At 35.3% G+C, this 23,840-nt stretch overlaps 2 protein-coding genes and 1 long non-coding RNA gene across 3 annotated transcripts; all 3 read right to left on the bottom strand.

Moving 5' to 3' along the window:
* Window positions 1-7,596: 7,596 nt before the first annotated feature.
* Window positions 7,597-13,058, bottom strand: LOC127848459 (antigen WC1.1-like). The gene is made up of 6 exons (XM_052380933.1): window positions 12,910-13,058; window positions 11,309-11,479; window positions 10,611-10,778; window positions 8,889-9,083; window positions 8,424-8,649; window positions 7,597-8,108 (listed from the first exon to the last, which is right to left on the bottom strand). The coding sequence occupies exons 2-6, from the start codon at window positions 11,367-11,369 to the stop codon at window positions 7,928-7,930; spliced, it is 831 nt and encodes a 276-aa protein (XP_052236893.1). The 5' UTR covers window positions 11,370-11,479; window positions 12,910-13,058; the 3' UTR covers window positions 7,597-7,927.
* A 3,814-nt stretch (window positions 13,059-16,872) lies between these two features.
* Window positions 16,873-18,518, bottom strand: LOC127848460 (deleted in malignant brain tumors 1 protein-like). Its single transcript, XM_052380934.1, has 3 exons — window positions 18,229-18,518; window positions 17,735-17,960; window positions 16,873-17,422 (listed from the first exon to the last, which is right to left on the bottom strand). Exons 1-3 carry the CDS (start codon window positions 18,290-18,292, stop codon window positions 17,242-17,244), a joined length of 471 nt encoding a protein of 156 aa, XP_052236894.1. The 5' UTR covers window positions 18,293-18,518; the 3' UTR covers window positions 16,873-17,241.
* Window positions 18,519-21,042: 2,524 nt separating this feature from the next.
* LOC127848462 (uncharacterized) lies at window positions 21,043-23,598 on the bottom strand. Its single transcript, XR_008034520.1, has 3 exons — window positions 23,343-23,598; window positions 21,735-21,905; window positions 21,043-21,204 (listed from the first exon to the last, which is right to left on the bottom strand). It is a non-coding gene; the product is annotated as an uncharacterized LOC127848462 (long non-coding RNA).
* Between the last annotated feature and the right edge of the window lie 242 nt (window positions 23,599-23,840).

The raw sequence follows: 23,840 nt of genomic DNA, 5'->3' as shown, positions 1-23,840 counted from the left end.
TGAAAACAATATATGTGTTTGTCGGAAATACTATGTCCACTTCTGCGCCGCTTTGAAGCTATATATTTGACCTTGTACTTTGAAGGATGACCTTGACCTTGACCTTTCACAACTTAAAATGTGCAGCTCCATGAGATACACATGCATGCCAAATATGAAGTTTATATCTTCAATATTGTCAAAGTTATAGCAAAATGTTAAAGTTCGGGCAAACAAACACACCAACAGACAGGGCAAAAACAATATGTCCCCCACTACAGTGGGTGGGGGACATAAAAATAAAACGATATGAAAATAAACATCGTGATCTTAAAGCAATATAGAAATGAAAGGGACGACTTTAACGTAATTGTTGAATGCAATATAAAACTGTTTTAGAAAACGAATGGCATGTACTAAACATCGTATAAGATATGTCGAATAACAAAAAGTAATGCTTACTTGGTGAACAACCCGCGTCTCCCATCCATTACCCTATGTCGTTACATAAATAACTCATGCGGCAGGAGCAAAGCCGTCGTTGCAAGTATAGATTACCACATAGCCGACAGTGAGCGGGTCGGTTACTTTCGGACTTTGCGCGTTGGTAACAGCGGGAAGTTTGGATACCGGACATACTGTCATTAAAAATAAAAAACATGTGTTCATATCTCCTTTCTCTATTAAATAAACTAATGAACATATACCCATCCCCCAATTCAGAAATTCCTGCGTACAGCCCTGGATTGTATGTATTTATGTGGCTTTAACAAGAGTTAGGTTAAGTGTACTGCAAATCCATAGCCGTCATAAAAATTTCTACGTATAATAGTCTTAACATTACATACGTAAGAAAAAAGAAGAAAACAGGCACTCTTGAGTCGCTATTTTAAAATAGAGAAAGACAAAAAAGGCAAACACAATGTGAATTTCGCTGTTTGAGAACAGATATCTTTGTTGAAAAGGTCACAAAAAAGACATTACTGAGTTCCATCCAATTTACTGTGGGTTTGCAACTAGTTAGGCCAGAGCTGTTATATATTTTTTTAAGACTTCTGGTTTTGTATAAAACAATAAAATAGATCTCCAATTATAAAAGCAAACAAATAATTAACACGAAATATCTTTAAAAAAGATATACGACGTTGATTGTGGTTGGAGTTGGTGAAAGGTAAGAGTTCATTGAATGAGATCAAATATAGCGAATGACTTTTTTGTGCAGTTCTTAGCTGCATCACACGCAGAACGGGATGTGACGTGAAGTTTTCGCGGCTTATTTTACATAATTACATATTGCTGGTCATTAACCTATAGATACAAAACAGAAAACCAAACGAAGAATGGAAATGAATTTAAAAAATATAGGTCAACCGGCCACACACGAAGTATCCGTACATATTTTAAATATGTATACGCACGTTCTTCTAACAAACCTGTTTTAATGGTTTGTGGGCATTGCTATTTGATTCGATTTGATTTGAATATTAACAGTATCGAGCCATTCGAGAATCATCGCCCTAATGCTTAATACATAAGTCAATATGGATAATAACAATCATTCTTGTTAAATTAATCAAAAATAATATTTATCATGGTATTGTTGAAAGCACATTAAGAATCTATTATTGACACACCATAATAATATTGCTGAAAATCTTCATTTAACATATTTCTGGTCTAAAATTCCAGTTCACCTAGTTCGAGCGATTGCGTCTATATTATATAACGACTATTTTACTGGCCGCGAACTGACCCTGATACATTGCGGGTTGAAATGCAATGCATTTAAGTGAGGCCACGCTTCCTCTGCTGGAACGACGGTTATTTTAAAACTTAAAACTTTTACATGTTCAATGTTCAATTTCGAAAACAATTTAAAATGGTTTGGCCACAACGAATACCGGGATAGGGAAAAACGATACTTTTATGAACCTAAATATACTAGTAAACAGACAGGAATATGGAAGTAATTACTAAATATGAGAACATAGCCTTTAAGTACAAACGCTCTGCCGCTGGCAATCCTCTGCAAATAAAAGGTGTACGCACAAACTGTATTGATGTCAAGAGTTGAGTGCTAAACTGTTCTATCTATCAAGCCTTTTCATTAGAGATAAAATTGTTTCATGCTGAACACGCAGTAAAACAGTGTTACAAAGACGCGGTCATGTTTCCAATGTTCTGGTGGTATGCACAAATCAACCAAGGGAATAAATGAAGTGTATTCATTTTCGTCAAGCCGCGGGAAATTTTATTTGAATTTTATTGGACACTTACAAAGGTCAAGTAAGGTCAAAAGTGACATTAAACAGCTTCGCCGAAAAAACCCTCAATATGAACAATCCCAAATTAAATTTCAAACCTTAATTTGTAAGTGACACTGTTGTGCACCAATATTGCAGATGGAAAATAAATCGATAGTAAATGTGGTATAATTTGTATAATTGATACAAATTCTGAAACACAAAATGAAATGGCGACTGTTTGAAAAAGAAAGACAACCTTCGTATCAGCATATACGCCATAATGTACGAGTTACATCCCTTTAAATATTTTTTTGGAAACAGCGGCATGGTAGCTCAAAATCACATTTGTAATTTTCTTTCAATTGTCCGCGTTTTGTTTTAAATAGCTTCGATATGGTACGAAAAAAAATAGATAAGCACTTAGAATTATAATTTAAAAAAATCTTAACATAACTGCGTATTTTCATGTATTTAACACTATTTCAAATGATTGTTCCGATACAAAGTAGGCCCTATGAAAGGAGAGTTTTTAAACGCCATCATCTGATCTTTAAATAAGAAAGTTAAGCATACACTTTGATAGTATCTTCCTTTTCATGATAGTGAAATGATTGTCGGAGAGAGGCATATGCTTCTTTATCGACTCTCTTTCTCTGCCTTATTATTATTAGCAGCACTAGGTACGTGTCATGCGAAAATAGGTCGCATGTCATTTGCTGCCAGCGTTTCTCCAGAACAGCCTAGGGGGTATCTGTATTTATTTTTTGTTAATGTCGTTTTCGATTCTTCTTTCTAAATTTGTTAGGAAGGAGATTATAGATTTCAACTTGTCTCAGAGACGATATAATTTGTTGATATATATTCTTCAGTTCCGATATTTGTTCCGCGAGACGAGTTATCATTTTACGTGTCTATTACCCACCTGTCGAAATAATTTTCAGTTTTATGTCACATATATACCAGCCACAACTCCTTTGGATTTATATTATTAGTTTAGTGTAATTAAAAAAGAGCTACAACATGAAACAAATGAAGTCTTAAAAAGGAATACGAATAGCGCGAGAAAACAATGTATTATGCATTTCAAAATATTAGCGCTGTATTTTGCATCATGATTTTAAAACGTTTAGCAGTACATATAGCGCTTGTTTATTACGGTTGCAACACATCGCTGTTTGAGTTAAGTTTTAAGACCTTTCTTTTTTATTGTTTGTGGTTGACACTTTCTTGAAAACTAACACCATCTTCGCGAAAAAAAAAGAAACAGAACAGATAATGAACCAAAACACAAACGTGTATGAAGTGCATGACAGATTGTCGCTACACTGGATATTGACTCTTATTTTTATTGTTATATCACTTGTGAAATATGAAGTCATCTGACTGCATGATTGTCGATTTATACCGGACATTCTACTAACAAAGGCAAACCAGGCGACCTGCAGATTCTTTTGTCGACAAACACCTCGATCTGAGCATTCCAAACTCTTAATTCCTTCATCATGAAGTCACCGTTAATGCCTGTTGACGTCGACGGCTGTTTTCCGATGACAAAAGAGTGCGCATAGGATGGAGACGTTGGGCGTTGCGGCGTGGGCGTTCTGCTATAATTAACAGCAAGTTGTTTATTATGATTTTGATGCCATTATCGAAATTCCTGGAAATCACGACGTCGTGGAACCAGGTGTCTGGAAGTTAATCGCGGCAAACGCATACCAGGACATGTTTAAGGTGGTCAGCACAAACAGGATCCCGTCGGGCTTATGAACGCCGTTGGTGAGGATGTACGATCTCGTGAAACTGCTTCGTTATCTTGACAGTAAGCTCGATGGTGGTGCGGGCCGCCGAGACAGCTGTCCGGAAGTGCGTAGATTATACGTGCGAACCTGATGTGTTCAGGGGGACGCCAGCGAAATGAATTGGCCGCGTACCTTCTACAGTCAGGTTGTAGTCGACGCCGACGACGACGACGGTGTTTTTGTTGTTAGAGGTATTTGTGTTGTTGTGAAGAATTGTGATCATGCTTTAAAATGTTTATTTAAGCTTATGTATTCATTATAAGTACACCAACTAAAGATGGCTCATACAATATTGTAGTTTAGGCACATATAAATACTGCACATAGTTTTATGTACTGCAGTATGCAACGTAACAGTGTATAAAACATATATTACAGGAGCGTTAACTTTTAAAAAGTAATTGGAGTCATGAGTGCTATAATAATTCTCATAAACACCGAACATCTTGTTTAAAGATGTGTCATTTTTTAACGATTTTTCTTGTCTAAAGGAGTTTCATGTTTGAATTTCTCGCAACATAAACAAGCCACATACAATCAGCGAACATTTTGCCTTGGCCTAAGATTGGATCGGTATAAATATGTACATAGGCCTGATAACGGGTTTTTCATCGGACAGAGAATAGATTAATGAATTGGCACCAATATACAATTTTACAATATCCATATTTCTGTATATGATATAATTATAACTTTTATTTTTGTGAGTCATTATAACCTTGTTTATTATTATATTTTTTGTTTTGTTTTATCTGAAGACATTTTGTTTCTTTTTCGATGCAGAGGGAATTTTGTTATTTGTTATCGAACAGTTATTAGGTTACGGATTACTCTAGAGAAAATGCCTAAAAGTAAATCGACTTCAAAAAACCATTAAGTCCCATATATTTGATTGGAACAGATAAGCCTGGCTGAACGAAAAAGAACACTGGCGACTTTTTTTTGATAGGAGTGGGAGGCGTATGCCGTATCCGCCCCGCCTTTAAACTACTTTATAATAGTTTAAATTTATGTATAAACTTTGATATGGTGAACTAGAAAGAAATGTTCATAAATTGTGTAATCATAGTGATACAATTGTCGCTTCTGCAAGTTAATAGTGCCTTGCGTTGAAACCTGTTTTAAAGGAGTTCTGAATAACTACTATAATTTGTTTTATTTTGACACATGACAGTGCTAATAAAAGTTTAAAGTTTGCGCACATTTTTAGAGCAAACTTGCTCTAAATTTCTTTCCTATTCACGTGACCAAAGTCAAAATATATTACGCAAATTATAATCGCAGAGATTACTGTGTATACAACGCCGTTGGATATATTTATATAAATACGCGTTTCATTAAATTAGCAAGTTTCAAGTTTCAAGTTTACTGATGTGGTTTACTTGTTTAAGTGGTTACTTGTTGGTATTCTTAAGTTGCAAATATGACAACGAAAGATAATTTGTAAGAATACTTTAAATGAATAATTATTTTATTATATACCATAGGTCATGGTGCTCTAGTGACACAGAAATGCAAAACAATATGTATTCTGTTCGTCCAAGAAATAATGTTCCAGCTGATTATCCATTAAACCCATGTATGTTCCTGTCAGCAGAGTTGAGCTTTGATCGGAGCCAATTCAATATCAACGTCCAGTTTGTCTTGTTGGTGTATTCTGATCAGTGTCAATGGGATGTTATTGTTGCGAAGAGTTGTGCCTAGCCAGGAATGCTGTGGGGTCCACTGACCGTTGTACCGAATTCTTTAGGGACCATGATCATTTTAGACCGATTTAATTGACCATTTTCACATTCCCGATATCGAGTTCACAGGTGGTTAGTTTGTTGCTATGATATTAATTAGTGAAAACATCATTTTGAATGATTAATAATCATATAATAACGAAAAATTAAATTTTATGGAAAAAAAATCACTATCAAATATATATATAAATGTATATGTCTTGCAATATTTTTACAAATGCGGGGTCAACTTTTAAGAAATAACACGATACACAACTCGCATGACCCAGTTGTCATTGATCATGCAGTCTTTATGAATGAAATCGCCAGTTGTAAAGACACATCTCCGCATTGGACCAAAGAAATCACTCGTGTGTTTAAAATGTCAGTTGAAATGTATGTAAACAAAGGTTTCAAACGGCGCTGGACAGTTAGTCTTGATGAATAATGTAACGACAGGAACGGTAATAATGTTTTTCATACTTTTTATTGAATTATGGTATCGAGGTACATGAACTTTGTAGGGAAGATGCCCTTTACTCCGTGAAGATTTCAGTCTTAAAGACTGCATGATCATTGTCAATTGGGTCATGCGAGTTGTGTATCGTGTTATTTCTTAAAAGTTGACCCAGCATTTGTATAAATATTGCAAGACTTATACATTTCCAGAAATGAAATTAATTTCTGCGTTGAAAAAGACCGAGATCGTGAAAATCGCTGCACAATTGATGAAGATATGGCTGTTCAAAGCGATGCACCCCGTTTTGGGGTGATTTTGAGTTGCATACCTTGTTATATATATATTTGATAGTGAATTTTTTTTCCATAAAATTTAATTTTTCGTTATAATATGATTATTTATCATTCAAAATGATGTTTTCACTTATTAATATCATAGCCACACGCTAACCACCTGTGATCGAGTTATGTAAGATTTGTTTCCCTTGAAAAAAGAAAGAATTAGAAAGGAGGCTGACGATGTGGACTATTGTTCTGACTATAGACTCATTACAATGTTAAGCGTAATAACCTTTCACTAAAATAGCAAATTGTTGTTTATTTTGTCGTTGGACGCTTTGCAGTTGAAGTTTCTTAATTTAGTTTATTTTGATTTTTTCCGTTTCTTAGTTTTTAATATAAAATATATTTAACGATCTCAGCATATCTAGTTAGTAACTTAACTAACATGGGTGTAGTGATGATCAAAGTAAACTCAGTGTCACTTTGTTTATTGGAGTTTGCATAATTAATCAATTAAAGCAATAGAAGGTGAACTTGTTTTTGATTGCTTTATGAGTATTGTGCACTACAAGTAAATTCCCGAAAGATTCGACTAAAACATGTTCAGAAACCATTTTTATACTTCACTTTTATATTGTTTTAGAAAATATTAACCCTTTCAGTGCGGGAACCGAATTTAAATGGCCTTTGCAAACAGTTTGGATCCAGATGAGACGCCACAGAACGTGGCGTCTCATCAGGATCCAAATTGTTTGCTATTCTGAAAGTATTCTTTGAAAAAAATCGAAGAAAATGCTAATTTTAGAACTTCAGCAGACGACAATTTAGCAGACGACAAATTTCCCAGCATGCAAAGGGTTAACACGCTGATTATTTTTTGTTTTATAAAAAATGCACAAAATACTTTCTGCTCCGATGTTTTATTCATTTTCGAGTTAATACAGAAAATGAGTCTTTCGGGGAGTCTTTACATCAAATGTGTATCTGGCTGTAATTATATTGCAGTAGCGATGATAAATGATGTTATGAACAATTTGTTGTTTACCTATATAACAAATAAATGACATTGACTAGATGTTTCATGGTCTTGATTATTTTTATTCTGCTCAATTGTGTTATCACTCAGTACACATGCTGAGATACCAAACAGCGATAATATACAAGGTGTGAAACACATCAATAGGTAAATAATAAGCATCAATAATTATCTTTGTTATCTAAGCATATCGAAAGCCGTGAAACTAACTTTCCATAAATGAATTCAATTCAAGATATAACTAGCAATTAAACAATACTAATTAAAAAAGAAACAAAATAAAATATTGATAAATCAAAATGAAGTTAATGTTCATTCTTAATAGAGAAACCTCTTTGTGTACACACCAGATATCAATATGTATCAATCCCTTAACAAACGCACGTACAATTGATATCCATATTTAAATGCATTCAATGCCCTGGTCTTCAGAGTGGGAGCATTCTCCTGTAGCAATGTGATCTCTGGAATGAGAGCAATCTGTAAACAACGTCTCAGAGCCAGTGCAAATGACATCATCCAGCAGTATTGGGCCAACTCCTTCGCCGAAATATGCTCTCCTCCTGTTCACTCCGGTACTTTTACTATAATAGTAAATGATAAGTAAAGGCACTATTTTATTTTTTATACAAATGTTTTCGAGGTTTTGATTTTCTTTGTATTAATGCATGCATTATTAGTCTTACTTTTATACAGTTTAATAAAAATCATAACACTGAAGTATAAGTAATATGAAACAAATGAGGTTCTTCCGATTGACATCATTAAAACATTAAATGCATCGTTTGGTTTTGACAGGTTTATGAATGTTAATAAATGCATAATCAATCATTCTATACTAAATGTTTTTTTTATCTTATCCGAAATGGTTACATTGTTCATAGCAGTCGAACTCCTACCTGAAACCAAACGTTCTGCAGGCTACATTTAGACTTTCGACTGACCAGGGAAAGCTTTCTATATTGCCATCGACATCTAAAAAGTCACCGTCATCACACACCGTTCCCCACGTGCCGTCGAAGTTGACCTCGATGCGACCTTTGCTGGGGTGACCTATACCCGGCGCATATCCATCACACAGGCGCCACAACACCCCCTTAGTCGTGGTGACAACGTTAGTACAGGCTGCAAATGAACCGATATTACGTATAAATAATAGAACATTCAATTGATTTTAGCTGTATGAACAAAACAGACATACTGCAATTTTCGAACTTAATGTACATTTAATGGAGAAATACACGTAATGAAATCGGAGAAGCTCTAGCCTAATTGTTTATTGCAATGTGTACTTGATGCAGAAAACGATACGCATGAACAAAAACATGTTATTATATATGTCAAAAACAAATTATAATTGTTACGTGGATTAATAAAACAAGCCGGGTTCCCCGTCCATTCCCCCATTTCGTTACAAGTAATCTTCATGCTGCTATTCGGAGCAGGGGAAAATCCGCCACTGCAAATATACGTCAACACAGAGCCGACAGTAAGTGAGCCTGTTACTTCCGGACGAGTAGCGTTGGCAACGCCGAGAAGAGCGGATACCGGGCATGATCCTGTAATTTAACCCAGAATAAAACACGAGTTCATATCTCCTATTTATATTGAATAACATTTTATAACACTTTTGTAGAGCTCACATGATTAGATGTTCATGTTATGGAGGAAAAAAACATGGGATGAAATCGCCGAATCTCTTACGTGCTTGTTGAAAGCAATGAGTCTTAGTTGTGGAACAGGAAATGCTTGTACCAAAAAATGTTATTAGATATGTCGAATAACAAGCAATAATGTTTACGTGGAAAACAAGCCTGGTGCCCCGTCCATTACCCCATTTCATTACAAGTATAATTCATGTTGCCTTCCAGGGCAGGATAAAAGCCACCGTTGCATGTATAGGTCCCCATTAAACCGACAGCAAGCGGGCCGGTCACTTCAGGATCTCGAGCGTTGATAACATCGAGAAGAAAGCATGCCGGACATGATAATGAAAGTTAAGCCAGAATAAAACATGTGTTCCTATATCCTATTCATTTTTACTAACATTTAGAATAATTGTGCATAGCTCGCCTAATTAGATGTATATGTTACGGAGGGATACTAGGAATGTAATCGCAGAATTTCTTTCGTGATTGTTGCAGGCAATTTTCCGGGCCCCCCAGGTGGCTGTTTAGTTAGGATTTTTTATAATTAATGGGCCTTCTTCAAATTGTTTTCTCACGAAACGACCAACAAAACACATTCCCTCAAAACAAAATAGCAGATGTTTTTATTGTCCCTGATAAACAATGGGATTAGCGCTCGCCAGTGGAGATTAGCCCCAGGGCAATGTTTTCTTATCGCCTTGTACACTTATCCCCCATTAGTCAATAACACATTGTGATCCTGAATGCTTCATCTATCTATGGTTGATGTTACACGTCTTTTGATTGGCCAAGGAAAGAGAAGCAGCGAACGGAAGCAACTGATACAGCACGTTGAAAAACAAATAATGTTGGAAGCAATTAGAGGGGTTTTGATTCTCGTCATTTTTTGAATAGGTAAGTTTCTTTGTCTTAATCCAAGGCCCATAACTTCGCCAAAAACTCAATGGACCGGAACGAAACTCATTCTTCATCTGTAAGTAATGTAGGTAGACTCACACACCAAATATAAGGTCAGTATCTTAAAGCGTTTTGAAAATGATTCCGGAAAATGAAATTTCGGACGGACAGATGGGCGGAGAGTCAAACTGCTATTTGCCATTCTATCGGGGGCATCAACACCAGCTCAATATATGCAAGAGAATATCAGTTGGTTTTAATCGGGCGAATTATGGCTCAATGCAACGTGTACTTCTTCATCCTGAAGAGAGCGACCAAGCGTCCTAACGATGCACAAGTGTTCGATCTGGTTTTCCAGGTCTGTGACACACGCGTATCCTTCTGTCGTAGAACCTGTTTTAGATGGATCTTATCCCATATCAGCATGGTTACAGTCCGTTACGTTTACTTAAATTTATAGAAATTATTAGTTATACCAAAAATATGTTATTGGTTTTTCCTTAATGCATAATGCATACAGATAATTCTTTATAAACTCACGGCGCACGCATGCAGGATTTCCGATCCATGACCCGTTTGTAGCACACGTGAAGAAGTTTCTCAGCGGTTCGAAACCATCATCACAAAAAACAATTACTGTTGTTCCAGGTGTGAGAAGCCCACTAGCACTCACGCTTCCGTTTCTAACGCTCGGTAAGTCCCCGCATACTGAAATAAAAAACTGGATACTTGACGTGTGGTGCTAATTGCACGTGTGTGTGATTGTCATTTATAGCAAAAGCTATTAATAAAGAGATATACCTGCTCTGTGTAGCCTTTAAAAGTCCGATTTAATGTCGTACTATTTGAAGAAACAAATCAACATAATGAAGTGAAGATCTTCATGAGTCGTACGTGTAAAGAGATATATGCCTTAACTAAACTTTACTTCGAATGTGAATGCAAGATTATCATCCTCTGGAAGTGTAAACACTTTGTTTAAACCACTTCTAAATTAAACATTTAATACATTCAACATTTGTTAAAAATAAATTCATGCATATGAAAATCATCCTGAGTTTAATTATTTTCCGTGAGAGTCATCACGAAAAAAAAGTTTTAAAGCTATCTGACAAAACGTCTACATTAAAAGTGCCACTTAAGACGTTGTAATGCAGACAATGTAAAGTAGCATTATAACAAATATAGTTTTTGTAATAAAAAACAAATATGTATTTATGAGTATAATAATTGTGTACGTTTATCGCAAACTGGAGCCTGCGACCACAATCCCCGATAGTCGCAATATATGGTGTCCATTTCACGCACAACGAATCCGGGAATACAGGTGTAACTTACAACGGCTCCAACGGTAAACACCGTTTGGTTGTCGACCCGATAGCCTGATTCTACTTGTGGGGGATTTTCACCTATAATAAACATAGTTTTTTTTTCAGTGACTTAAGGATGCATATTACATTATACATCTCTTTTGCTAAAACCATGGCTGATTCTGACCTTATACGTTGGTATGCTTGAAAATTAAATTTAAAGCTAAACAAAAACGTTCACGGTGCGCTTATACGTGTGTTTAGTAAATTGAGATATACTGATCGCGGAAAAACGATGAATGTCGCGAAGCACGCGAGTAAACTCCGTTATATATATGTGTGTGTACAATATTCCCGTCGAAAAGGCGGTGCTGTTCAACGGGCAATATGAGCCGTCGGCGCCGCCAGAGCCGCCAAAGCCGCCAGAGCCGTCGGAGTTACTTAATTTGAAGGAACACGTACCGCGTGACTATTTACTATACAAAGGACTTACTGAGTACGGATTGTGACCAGTGAAGAACCAATGGAGTTATTGCATTTAATTAAATTTATATCATTGTTAATTTGTTAACGGAATATAAACAAATATTAAACTAACTAAACTATTAAAATGACTTGTTTCATATTTGGAAATAAAAAAGTTTCTCTAATGTGGTGAAACAAAAAATGTACAGTCCACAAACAATAGCATTATTCACCACAATGAAAACTTAGGAAGTTATGGTTAGCGAAGAAGTTGATATCGCGCTTCTCACCCCGGCGAAAAGGATTACAATACCCGTTCCCGTAAGCATCTGAGTTTGGATGGTGGTCACCAACCGGACACACGTGGGTTCTCCGGATATCCCACACAGCACAAGGCCACACCAAAATTGATAAAATTCCCGTAATAACTCAAAATCGCTGGACATGCAGCTTTAATATATGTATCCCTTTTGAAAACACCCACTTATCTGCAACCCCAAGTTTCGTCTGACGAAAACAGACATGTTTCTGTATCTACATACCGGGTTTCATTCGCATACCTGAAGTACTTTTCGATTTATAGAAAGATCTAGTTGTTTTTTACAGACACACGGACAAACAGTCGAACATACACTGAAGTTAAGCTCATACTGTTATTGTTGACCTCAATTCGAATACAAAGTTTCATTCCTTTTTAGTTATCTCAGGATCTAAATTTTACTTTTTAATTATTTCTTCAAGCAGAGCAACAGTAACCATAGCAATCACAGTTTTTGTCTGACAAAAGAACATTGATCCTATTTACCATATGACACTATATTCTCATGCCAGTTTTTTACCTACCTTGCTTAAGAACTTTCTAGGTAAGAGAAGGTGGACAGACGGACGGACAAATGGAAACACGGACAAGGTTCACAAGCACGGACCTGGTGTAAACCGGTAATCATGCCCCCTTAATTTCACCGAACACATATTTTATTACATGTATTACCGCATTTAATGTGTTTTAAATGAGCTCACGTTCGACTGAACTATACTCTTGACCATCAAAAAATGTAACTTACACTTGATACAGTTTTCGTCTTCGCCTAGGGGACAGTCTCTAATTCCGTCACAAACTTGTGACGGCTCTACTAGCTTAGGTCGGGTAGGCCGGTTTCTGGCCCAAGGCAGAGGCTGGTTTTTACACAGTAGTTTGCGGCCGAGGCAGCAATCCACTATGAAGAGAATAAAGGAAAATCTTTAAAACAGCACCATTTACGCAGTGAATCCGTACAATATTTAATTATTTTAAACCCGTATATATAGTTTACTAACTGCATTATCCAAATAGTTTAAAGTACTAACCATAACAAAATAGTTTAAAGTTGTACAGTGAGGTTTAAAGATAATGTTACACTATTATTTAAGACCAGTTTGCCATTTTGACACAAGTTATTTGACTAAAGCGTTTATAAAGAAAATAATAAAAGTGGTCATGTGTATTAATCATTTTGGCATTGAACATCTAAATAAATGTAGCAAATAAAAAATGTAACAAAACAAAGGTTATCAGTAGTATCTAATGAAAATCATATTAAACCCATTTATGCCTAGCGTCTAGGAGAAATGCCTTGGCAAACAGCGTAGACCCAGATGAGACACCGCATGATATGGCGTCTCATCAGGGCCTGCGCTGTTTGCTTAAATGAATTTCTGTAAGAAATATTCTAAATATGGAAATAAATATACTAGACATCCCTAATTTCGGAAATGAATTGATCCCGTTTAGAAGGATGGGAGAGTCCACTAGGAATAAATTAGTTAAATTACCGATCTTAGAGCATACATCTATACTGGTAATGCATAAAGCAAGCCAAAGAGTCATAAATGCGTAGAAATAAACCGCAACAATTGATATTTTAAATCAATTGAAACCATTTTGAGACGGTTTTTTGTAAGATTACCATGTTTATTTGCAAAGTAAAAGGACCCAACATAAACATTCTACTTTAATTCAAATGAGAATCAAGACTGTTGAAATTACAACTGTTTATATACAGCAAGTTTGTTTCACTGATTCATAATACAAAACTGTAAAATACAAAATGAGTTGCAACTAATTTTCAGTAAAATATTTACTGAGCATGTTACATGATACTTTTTAAGACATGTCTGAAAAACTACTTACGTTTAATTCGAAAAAAAATATAGTTGTTGTCCCACTTTTGTTTAATTAAACGCTACGTAAGAAAAAATGCAACAACACAAATCACATATAGTAATGTATACATGTAATATGTTTCCTCAAATTTATAGTATCAGATCATTGATTGATTTGATTAAATGAAATTTTTAGAGAACGAAATTAACACATTTAATTCACATTTAAATATGAATTACAATTTAAAGTTAAAATACAACTTTCGATTATTTGTTTAAATATTCCATCGATCGGTATTTCACCATAGTTTTAAAACAGTAAGTGATCAGTTTAACTAAATGTTGTTAGAGGTATTTGTGTTGTTGTTAAGAATTGTGATCATGCTTTAAAATGTTTATTTAAGCTTATGTATTCATTATAAGTACACCAACTAAAGATGGCTCATACAATATTGTAGTTTAGGCACATATAAATACTGCACATAGTTTTATGTACTGCAGTATGCAACGTAACAGTGTATAAAACATATATTACAGGAGCGTTAACTTTTAAAAAGTAATTGGAGTCATGAGTGCTATAATAATTCTCATAAACACCGAACATCTTGTTTAAAGATGTGTCATTTTTTAACGATTTCTCTTGTCAAAAGGAGTTTCATGTTTGAATTTCTCGCAACATAAACAAGCCACATACAATCAGCGAACATTTTGCCTTGGCCTAAGATTGGATCGGTATTAATATGTACATAGGCCTGATAACGGGTTTTTCATCGGACAGAGAATAGATTAATAAATTGGCTCCAATATACAATTTTACAATATCCATATTTCTGTATATAATATAAATATAACTTTTATTTATGTGAGTCATTATAACCTTGTTTATTATTATATTTTTTGTTTTGTTTTATCTGAGGACATTTTGTTTCTTTTTCGATGCAGAGGGAATTTTGTTATTTGTTATCGAACAGTTATTAGGTTACGGATAACTCTAGAGAAAATTCTTGAGAGTAAATCGACTTCAAAAAATCATTAAGTCCCATATATTTGATTGGAACAGATAAGCCTGGCTGAACGAAAAAGAACACTGGCGACTTTTTTTTTATAGGAGTGGGAGGCGTATGCCGTATCCGCCCCGCCTTTAAACTACTTTATAATAGTTTTAATTTATGTATAAACTTTGATATGTTGAACTAGAAAGAAATGTTCATAAATTGTGTAATCATATGGATACAATTGTCGCTTCTGCAAGTTAATAGTGCCTTGCGTTGAAACCTGTTTTAAAGGAGTTCTGAATAACTTCTTTAATGTGTTTTATTTTGACACATGACAGTGCTAATAAAAGTTTGAAAATTTGCGCACATTTTTAGAGCAAACTTGCTCTAAATTTCTTTCCTATTCACGTGACCAAAGTCAAAATATATTACGCAATTTATAATCGCAGAGATTACTGTGTATACAACGCCGTTGAATATATTTATATAAATACGCGTTTCATTAAATTAGCAAGTTTCAAGTTTCAAGTTTACTGATGTGGTTTACTTGTTTAAGTGGTTACTTGTTGGTATTCTTAAGTTGCAAATATGACAACGAAATATAATTTGTAAGAATACTTTAAATGAATAATTATTTTATTATATACCATAGGTCATGGTGCTCTAGTGACACAGAAATGCAAAACAATATGTATTCTGCTCGTCCAAGAAATAATGTTCCAGCTGGTTATCCATAAACCCATGTACGTTCCTGTCAGCAGAGTCGAGCTTTGATCGGAGCCAATTCAATATCAACGTCCAGTTTGTCTTGTTGGTGTATTCTGATCAGTGTCAATGGGATGTTATTGTTTTGAAGAGTTGTGCCTGGCCAGGAATGCTGTGGGGTCCACTGACCGTTGTACCGAATTCTTTAGGGACCATGATCATTTTAGACCGATTCAATTGACCATTTTCACAATCCCGATATCGAGCTATGTAAGATTTGTTTCCCTTGAAAAAAAAATAGAAAGGAGGCTGACGATGTGGACTATTGTTCTGACTATAGACTCATTACAATGTTAAGCGTAATAACCTTTCACTCAATAGCAAATTGTTGTTCAATTTGTCGTTGGAAGCTTTACATTTGAAGTTTCTTAATTTATTTTATTTTGATTTTTTCCGTTTCTTAGTTTTTAATATAAAATATATTTAACGATCTCAGCATATCACGTTAGTAACTTAACTAACATGGGTGTAGTGATGATCAAAGTAAACTCAGTGTCACTTAGTTTATTGGAGTTTGCATAATTAATCAATTAAAGCAATAGAAGGTGAACTTGTTTTTGATTGCTTCATGAGTATTGTGCACTACAAGTAAATTCCCGAATGATCCGACTAAAACATGTTCAGAAACCATTTTATACTTCACTGTTATATTGTTTTAGAAAATATTAACCCTTTCAGTGCGGGAACCGAATTTTAAAGGCCTTTGCAAACAGTTTGGATCCAGATGAGACGCCACAGAACGTGGCGTCTCATCAGGATCCAAGCTGTTTGCTATTCTGATAGTATTCTTTGAAAAAAAAATCGAGGAAAATGCTAATTTTAGAACTTCAGCAGACGACAATTTAGCAGACGACAAATTTCCCAGCATGCAAAGGGTTAACACGCTGATTATTTTTTGTTTTATAAAAAATGCAAAAAATACTTTCTTCTCCGATGTTTTATTCATTTTCGAGTAAATACAGAAAATGAGTCTTTCGGGGAGTCTTTACATCAAATGTGTATCTGGCTGTAATTGTATTGCAGTAGCGATGATAAATGATGTTATGAACAATTTGTTGTTTACCTATATAACAAATAAATGACATTGACTAGATGTTTCATGGTCTTGATTATTTTTATTCTGCTCAATTATGTTATCACTCAGTACACATGCTGAGATACCAAACAGCGATAATATACAAGGTGTGAAACACATCATTAGGTAAATAATAAGCATCAATAGTTATCTTTGTTATCTAAGCATATCGAAAGCCGTGAAACTAACTTTCCATAAATGAATTCAATTCAAGAAATAACTAGCAATTAAACAATACTAATTAAAAAAAGCATATAAGATACATAAAATTGACACCCGCCCGAAACAAACAAAATAAAATATTGATAAATCAAAATGAAGTTAATGTTCATTCTTAATAGAGAAACCTCTTTGTGTACACACCAGATATCAATATGTATCAATCCCTTAACAAATGCACGTACAATTGATATCCATAGTTAAATGCATTCAATGCCCTGGTCTTCAGAGTGGGAGCATTCTCCTGTAGCAATGTGATCTCTGGAATGAGAGCAATCTGTCAACAACGTCTCAGAGCCAGTGCAAATGACATCATCCATCAGTATTGGGCCAACTCCTTCGCCGAAATATGCTCCCCTCCTGTTCACTCCGGTACTTTTACTATAATAGTAAATGATAAGTAAAGGCACTATTTTATTCTTTATACAAATGTTTTCGAGGTTTTGATTTTTTTGTATTAATGCATGCATTATTAGTCTAACTTTAATACAGTTTAATAAAAATCATAACACTGAATTATAAGTAATATGAAACAAATGGGGTTCTTTCGATTGACATCATTAAAACATTAAATGCATCGTTTGGTTTTGACAGGTTTATGAATGTTAATAAATACATAATCAATCATTCTATACTAAAAGTTTTTTATCTTATCCGAAATGGTTGTATTGTTCATAACAGTCGAACTCCTACCTGAAACCAAACGTTCTGCAGGCTACATTTAGACTTTCGACTGACCAGGGAGAGCTTTCTATATTGCCATCGACATCTAAAAAGTCACCGTCATCACACACCGTTCCCCACGTGCCGTCGAAGTTGACCTCGATGCGACCTTTGCTGGGGTGACCTATACCCGGCGCATATCCATCACACAGGCGCCACAACACGCCCTTAGTCGTGGTGACAACGTTAGTACAGGCTGCAAATGAACCGATATTACGTATAAATAATAGAACATTCAATTGATTTTAGCTGTATGAACAAAACAGACATACTGCAATTTTCGAACTTAATGATAATTATGTAAAAGACAATTTTTAAATGTACATTTAATGGAGAAATACACTTCATGAAGTCGGAGAAGCTCGAGCCTAATTGTTTATTGCAATGTGTACTTGATGCAAAAAACGATACGCATGAACAAAAACATGTTATTATATATGTCAAAAACAAATTATAATTGTTACGTGGATTAATAAAACAAGCCGGGTTCCCCGTCCATTCCCCCATTTCGTTACAAGTAATCTTCATGCTGCTATTCGGAGCAGGGGAAAATCCGCCACTGCAAATATACGTCAACACAGAGCCGACAGTAAGTGAGCCTGTTACTTCCGGACGAGTAGCGTTGGCAACGCCGAGAAGAGCGGATACCGGGCATGATCCTGTAATTTAAGCCAGAATAAAACACGAGTTCATATCTCCTATTTATATTGAATAACATTTTATAACACTTTTGTAGAGCTCACATTATTAGATGTTCATGTTATGGAGGAAAAAAACATGGGATGAAATCGCTGAATCTCTTACGTGCTTGTTGAAAGCAATGAGTCTTAGTTGTGGAACAGGAAATGCTTGTACCAAAAAATGTTATTAGATATGTCGAATAACAAGCAATAATGTTTACGTGGAAAACAAGCCGGGTGCCCCGTCCATTCCCCCATTTCATTACAAGTATAATTCATGTTGCCTTCCAGGGCAGGATAAAAGCCACCGTTGCATGTATAGGCCCCCATTAAACCGACAGCAAGCGGGCCGGTCACTTCAGGATCTCGAGCGTTGATAACATCGGGAAGAAAGCATGCCGGACATGATAATGAAAATTAAGCCAGAATAAAACATGTGTTCCTATATCCTATTCATTTTTAATAACATTTAGAATAATTGTGCATAGCTCGCCTAATTAGATGTATATGTTACGGAGGGATACTAAGGATGTAATCGCAGCATTTTTTTCGTGATTGTTGCAGGCAATTTTCCGGGCCCCCCAGGTGGCTGTTTAGTTAGGATTTTTTATAATTAATGGGCCTTCTGTAACGTAATGTACATATACTATATATAATAATAAGAATTTATCTCATTGTACATTATGGTATTGTTATTGTCGTGTTATTGTTGTATAAACTAATTTAGGAAATAGAACCTTGAAATTTAGAAATTGATTATGTAGATGTGTAATGTAATGGGTTATAATGAATATATTATTACTATTAACAAACTAATTTAGGAAATAGAACCTTGAAATTTAGAAATTGATTATGTAGATGTGTAATGTAATGGGTTATAATGAATATATTACTATTATTAACAAACTGATTTAGGAAATAGAACCTTGAAATTTAGAAATTGATTATGTAGATGTGTAATGTAATGAATATATTATTCTTATGAGTTATTTTATAAAGGATAATATGTATATTCAAATAATGTATATATGCAATGTTAAGATAAAGTCTGAAAAATTAATAATACATCTTGGGAGGTATTTACAAAACTAAGACCTGGTTAATTTATTTAAAGTAAGAAAGCAAACACACTCAGGGTGGGGTATAATTGGGATCAATAAAATGAAAAGTCATTTAGATAAAAGAATCGAAGGACCATATACTTAACTATGAGTGCAGGGTCAGCATATAGATACGAGATTAATAGTACCCGCACATGGTCATCGAAACAGCACAGATGAAAGGGTCACCGAAAAGCCTTATTTGCAAAGGATACACAAGTTATGGCACTGCCAAATATAACGGGATTGCTCTATACCAATATAAATTGATTAGATTTTAGTGCATTTGGCAAGCAAGTAAATACATGAATAGATTGTTCCTTCTAGAACATTCTAATAAGTCAACCAATCTGTAATAAGCCCGGACCTTGGTGACCAATGGAAATTACAAGTAGATTTTATGTAAATTAACTTGGGGACAAAATGGGGATGTTTGAAAGGAGAGCGGCACTCTGCGGTTGGGCTAGGAAAATACAACAGATAGACTTAGAAAATAATGTTTAAACTATAAGTACAATTTTGATGTTAGAGAACAGAGTAAAATAAAGAAATATTTTAGACATCAGAGACTTGTTTTATCTTCACTAAGTACACTCGATTACGTGACACTTCTTCAAATTGTTTTCTCACGAAACGACCAACAAAACACATTCCCTCAAAACAAAATAGCAGATGTTTTTATTGTCCCTGATAAACAATGGGATTAGCGCACGCCAGTGGAGATTAGCCCCAGGGCAATGTTTTCTTATCGCCTTGTACACTTATCCCCCATTAGTCAATTACACATTGTGATCCTGAATGCTTCATCTATCTATGGTTGATGTAACACGTCTTTTGATTGGCCAAGGAAAGAGAAGCAGCGAACGGAAGCAACTGATACAGCACGTTGAAAAACAAATAATGTTGGAAGCAATTAGAGGGGTTTTGATTCTCGTCATTTTTTGAATAGGTAAGTTTCTTTGTCTTAGTCCAAGGCCCATAACTTCGCCAAAAACTCAATGGACCGGAACGAAACTCATTCTTCATCTGTAAGTAATGTATGTAGACTCACACACCAAATATAAGGTCAGTATCTTAAAGCGTTTTGAAAATGATTCCGGAAAATGAAATTTCGGACGGACAGATGGGCGGAGAGTCAAACTGCTATTTGCCATTCTATCGGGGGCATCAACACCAGCTCAATATATGCAAGAGAATATCAGTTGGTTTTAATCGGGCGAATTATGGCTCAATGCAACGTGTACTTCTTCATCCTGAAGAGAGCGACCAAGCGTCCTAACGATGCACAAGTGTTCGATCTGGTTTTCCAGGTCTGTGACACACGCGTATCCTTCTGTCGTAGAACCTGTTTTAGATGGATCTTATCCCATATCGGCATGGTTACAGTCCGTTACGTTTACTTAAATTTATAGAAATTATTAGTTATACCAAAAATATGTTATTGGTTTTTCCTTAATGCATAATGCATACAGATAATTCTTTATAAACTCACGGCGCACGCATGCAGGATTTCCGATCCATGACCCGTTTGTAGCAAACGTGAAGAAGTTTCTCAGCGGTTCGAAACCATCATCACAAAAAACAATTACTGTTGTTCCAGGTGTGAGAAGCCCACTAGCACTCACGCTTCCGTTTCTTACGCTCGGTAAGTCCCCGCATACTGAAATAAAAAACTGGATACTTGACGTGTGGTGCTAATTGCACGTGTGTGTGATTGTCATTGATAGCAAAAGCTATTAATAAAGAGATATACCTGCTCTGTGTAGCCTTTAAAAGTCCGATTTAATGTCGTACTATTTGAAGAAACAAATCAACATAATGAAGTGAAGATCTTCATGAGTCGTACGTGTAAAGAGATATATGCCTTAACTAAACTTTACTTCGAATGTGAATGCAAGATTATCATCCTTTGGAAGTGTAAACACTTTGTTTAAACCACTTCTAAATTAAACATTTAATACATTCAACATTTGTTAAAAATAAATTCATGCATATGAAAATCATCCTGAGTTTAATTATTTTCCGTGAGAGTCATCACGAAAAAAAAGTTTTAAAGCTATCTGACAAAACGTCTACATTAAAAGTGTCACTTAAGACGTTGTAATGCAGACAATGTAAAGTAGCATTATAACAAATATAGTTTTTGTAATAAAAAACAAATATGTATTTATGAGTATAATAATTGTGTACGTTTATTGCAAACTGGAGCCTGCGACCACAATCCCCGATAGTCGCAATATATGGTGTCCATTTCACGCACAACGAATCCGGGAATACAGGTGTAACTTACAACGGCTCCAACGGTAAACACCGTTTGGTTGTCGACCCGATAGCCTGATTCTACTTGTGGGGGATTTTCACCTATAATAAACATAGTTTTTTTTCAGTGACTTAAGGATGCATATTACATTATACATCTCTTTTGCTAAAACCATGGCTGATTCTGACCTTATACGTTGGAATGCTTGAAAATTAAATTTAAAGCTAAACAAAAACGTTCACGGTGCGCTTATACGTGTGTTTATTGAAATAGAGATATACTGATCTTGGAAAAACGATGAATGTCGCGAAGTACGCGAGTAAACTCCGTTATATATATGTGTGTGTACAATATTCCCGTCGAAAAGGCGGTGCTGTTCAACGGGCAATATGAGCCGTCGGCGCCGCCAGAGCCGCCAGAGCCGCCAAAGCCGCCAGAGCCGTCGGAGTTACTTAATTTGAAGGAACACGTACCGCGTGACTATTTACTATACAAAGGACTTACTGAGTACGGATTGTGACCAGTGAAGAACCAGTGGAGTTATTGCATTTAATTAAATTTATATCATTGTTAATTTGTTAACGGAATATAAACAAATATTAAACTAACTAAACTATTAAAATGACTTGTTTCATATTTGGAAATAAAAAAGTTTCTCTAATGTGGTGAAACAAAAAAATGTACAGTCCACAAACAATAGCATTATTCACCACAATGAAAACTTAGGAAGTTATGGTTAGCGAAGAAGTTGATAACGCGCTTCTCACCCCGGCGAAATATACCCGTTCCCGTAAGCATCTGAGTTTGGATGGTGGTCACCAACCGGACACACGTGGGTTCTCCGGATATCCAACACAGCACAAGGCCACACCAAAATTGATAAAATTCCCGTAATAACTCAAAATCGCTGGACATGCAGCTTTAATATATGTATCCCTTTTGAAAACACCCACTTATCTGCAACCCCAAGTTTCGTCTGACGAAAACAGACATGTTTCTGTATCTACATACCGGGTTTCATTCGCATACCTTAAGTACTTTTCGATTTATAGAAAGATCTAGTAGTTTTTTACAGACACACGGACAAACAGTCGAACATACACTGAATTTAAGCTCATACTGTTATTGTTGACCTCAATTCGAATACAAAGTTTCATTCCTTTTTAGTTATCTCAGGATCTAAATTTTACTTTTTAATTATTTCTTCAAGCAGAGCAACAGTAACCATAGCAATCACAGTTTTTGTCTGACAAGACAAAAGAACATTGATCCTATTTACCATATGACACTATATTCTCATGCCAGTTTTTTACCTACCTTGCTTAAGAACTTTCTAGGTAAGAGAAGGTGGACAGACGGACGGACAAATGGAAACACGGACAAAGGTTCACAAGCACGGACCGGGTGTAAACCGGTAATCATGCCCCCTTAATTTCACCGAACACATATTTTATTACATGTTATCCGCATTTAATGTGTTTTAAATGAGCTCACGTTCGACTGAACTATACTCTTGACCATCAAAAAATGTAACTTACACTTGATACAGTTTTCGTCTTCGCCTAGGGGACAGTCTCTAATTCCGTCACAAACTTGTGACGGCTCTACTAGCTTAGGTCGGGTAGGCCGGTTTCTGGCCCAAGGCAGAGGCTGGTTTTTACACAGTAGTTTGCGGCCGAGGCAGCAATCCACTATGAAGAGAATAAAGGAAAATCTTTAAAACAGCACCATTAACGCAGTGAATCCGTAAAATATTTAATTATTTTAAACCCATATATATAGTTTACTAACTGCATTATCCAAATAGTTTAAAGTACTAACCATAACAAAATAGTTTAAAGTTGTACAGTGAGGTTTAAAGATAATTTTACACTATTATTTAAGACCAGTTTGCCATTTTGACACAAATTATTTGACTAAAGCGTTTATAAAGAAAATAATAAAAGTGGTCATGTGTATTAATCACTTTGGCATTGAACATCTAAATAAATGTAGCAAATAAAAAATGTAACAAAACAAAGGTTATCAGTAGTATC

The sequence above is a fragment of the Dreissena polymorpha genome, chromosome 10 (assembly GCF_020536995.1).
Source record: "Dreissena polymorpha isolate Duluth1 chromosome 10, UMN_Dpol_1.0, whole genome shotgun sequence".
In the NCBI taxonomy this organism is placed as follows: domain Eukaryota; kingdom Metazoa; phylum Mollusca; class Bivalvia; order Myida; family Dreissenidae; genus Dreissena; species Dreissena polymorpha.
Note: the sequence above shows the minus strand (reverse complement) of the source record. Positions and strands in the feature narration are given on the sequence as shown.

What these genes read in the sequence shown, in the direction of transcription:
- LOC127848459 (XM_052380933.1), bottom strand. Translation starts at nt 11,369, where the DNA reads ATGGACACCATATATTGCGACTATCGGGGATTGTGGTCGCAGGCTCCA. An exon ending in AAATCCTGCATGCGTGCGCC is followed by an intron (nt 9,084 to 10,610) that starts GTGAGTTTATAA and finishes GTTAAATTACAG; the next exon opens with GATCATGCCCGGTATCCGCT. An exon ending in GGCTTGTTTTATTAATCCAC is followed by an intron (nt 8,650 to 8,888) that starts GTAACAATTATA and finishes GTTCATTTGCAG; the next exon opens with CCTGTACTAACGTTGTCACC.
- LOC127848460 (XM_052380934.1), bottom strand. Translation starts at nt 18,292, where the DNA reads ATGAAGATTACTTGTAACGAAATGGGGGAATGGACGGGGAACCCGGCT. An exon ending in GGCTTGTTTTATTAATCCAC is followed by an intron (nt 17,961 to 18,228) that starts GTAACAATTATA and finishes GTTCATTTGCAG; the next exon opens with CCTGTACTAACGTTGTCACC. An exon ending in TGCAGAACGTTTGGTTTCAG is followed by an intron (nt 17,423 to 17,734) that starts GTAGGAGTTCGA and finishes TTACTATTATAG; the next exon opens with TAAAAGTACCGGAGTGAACA.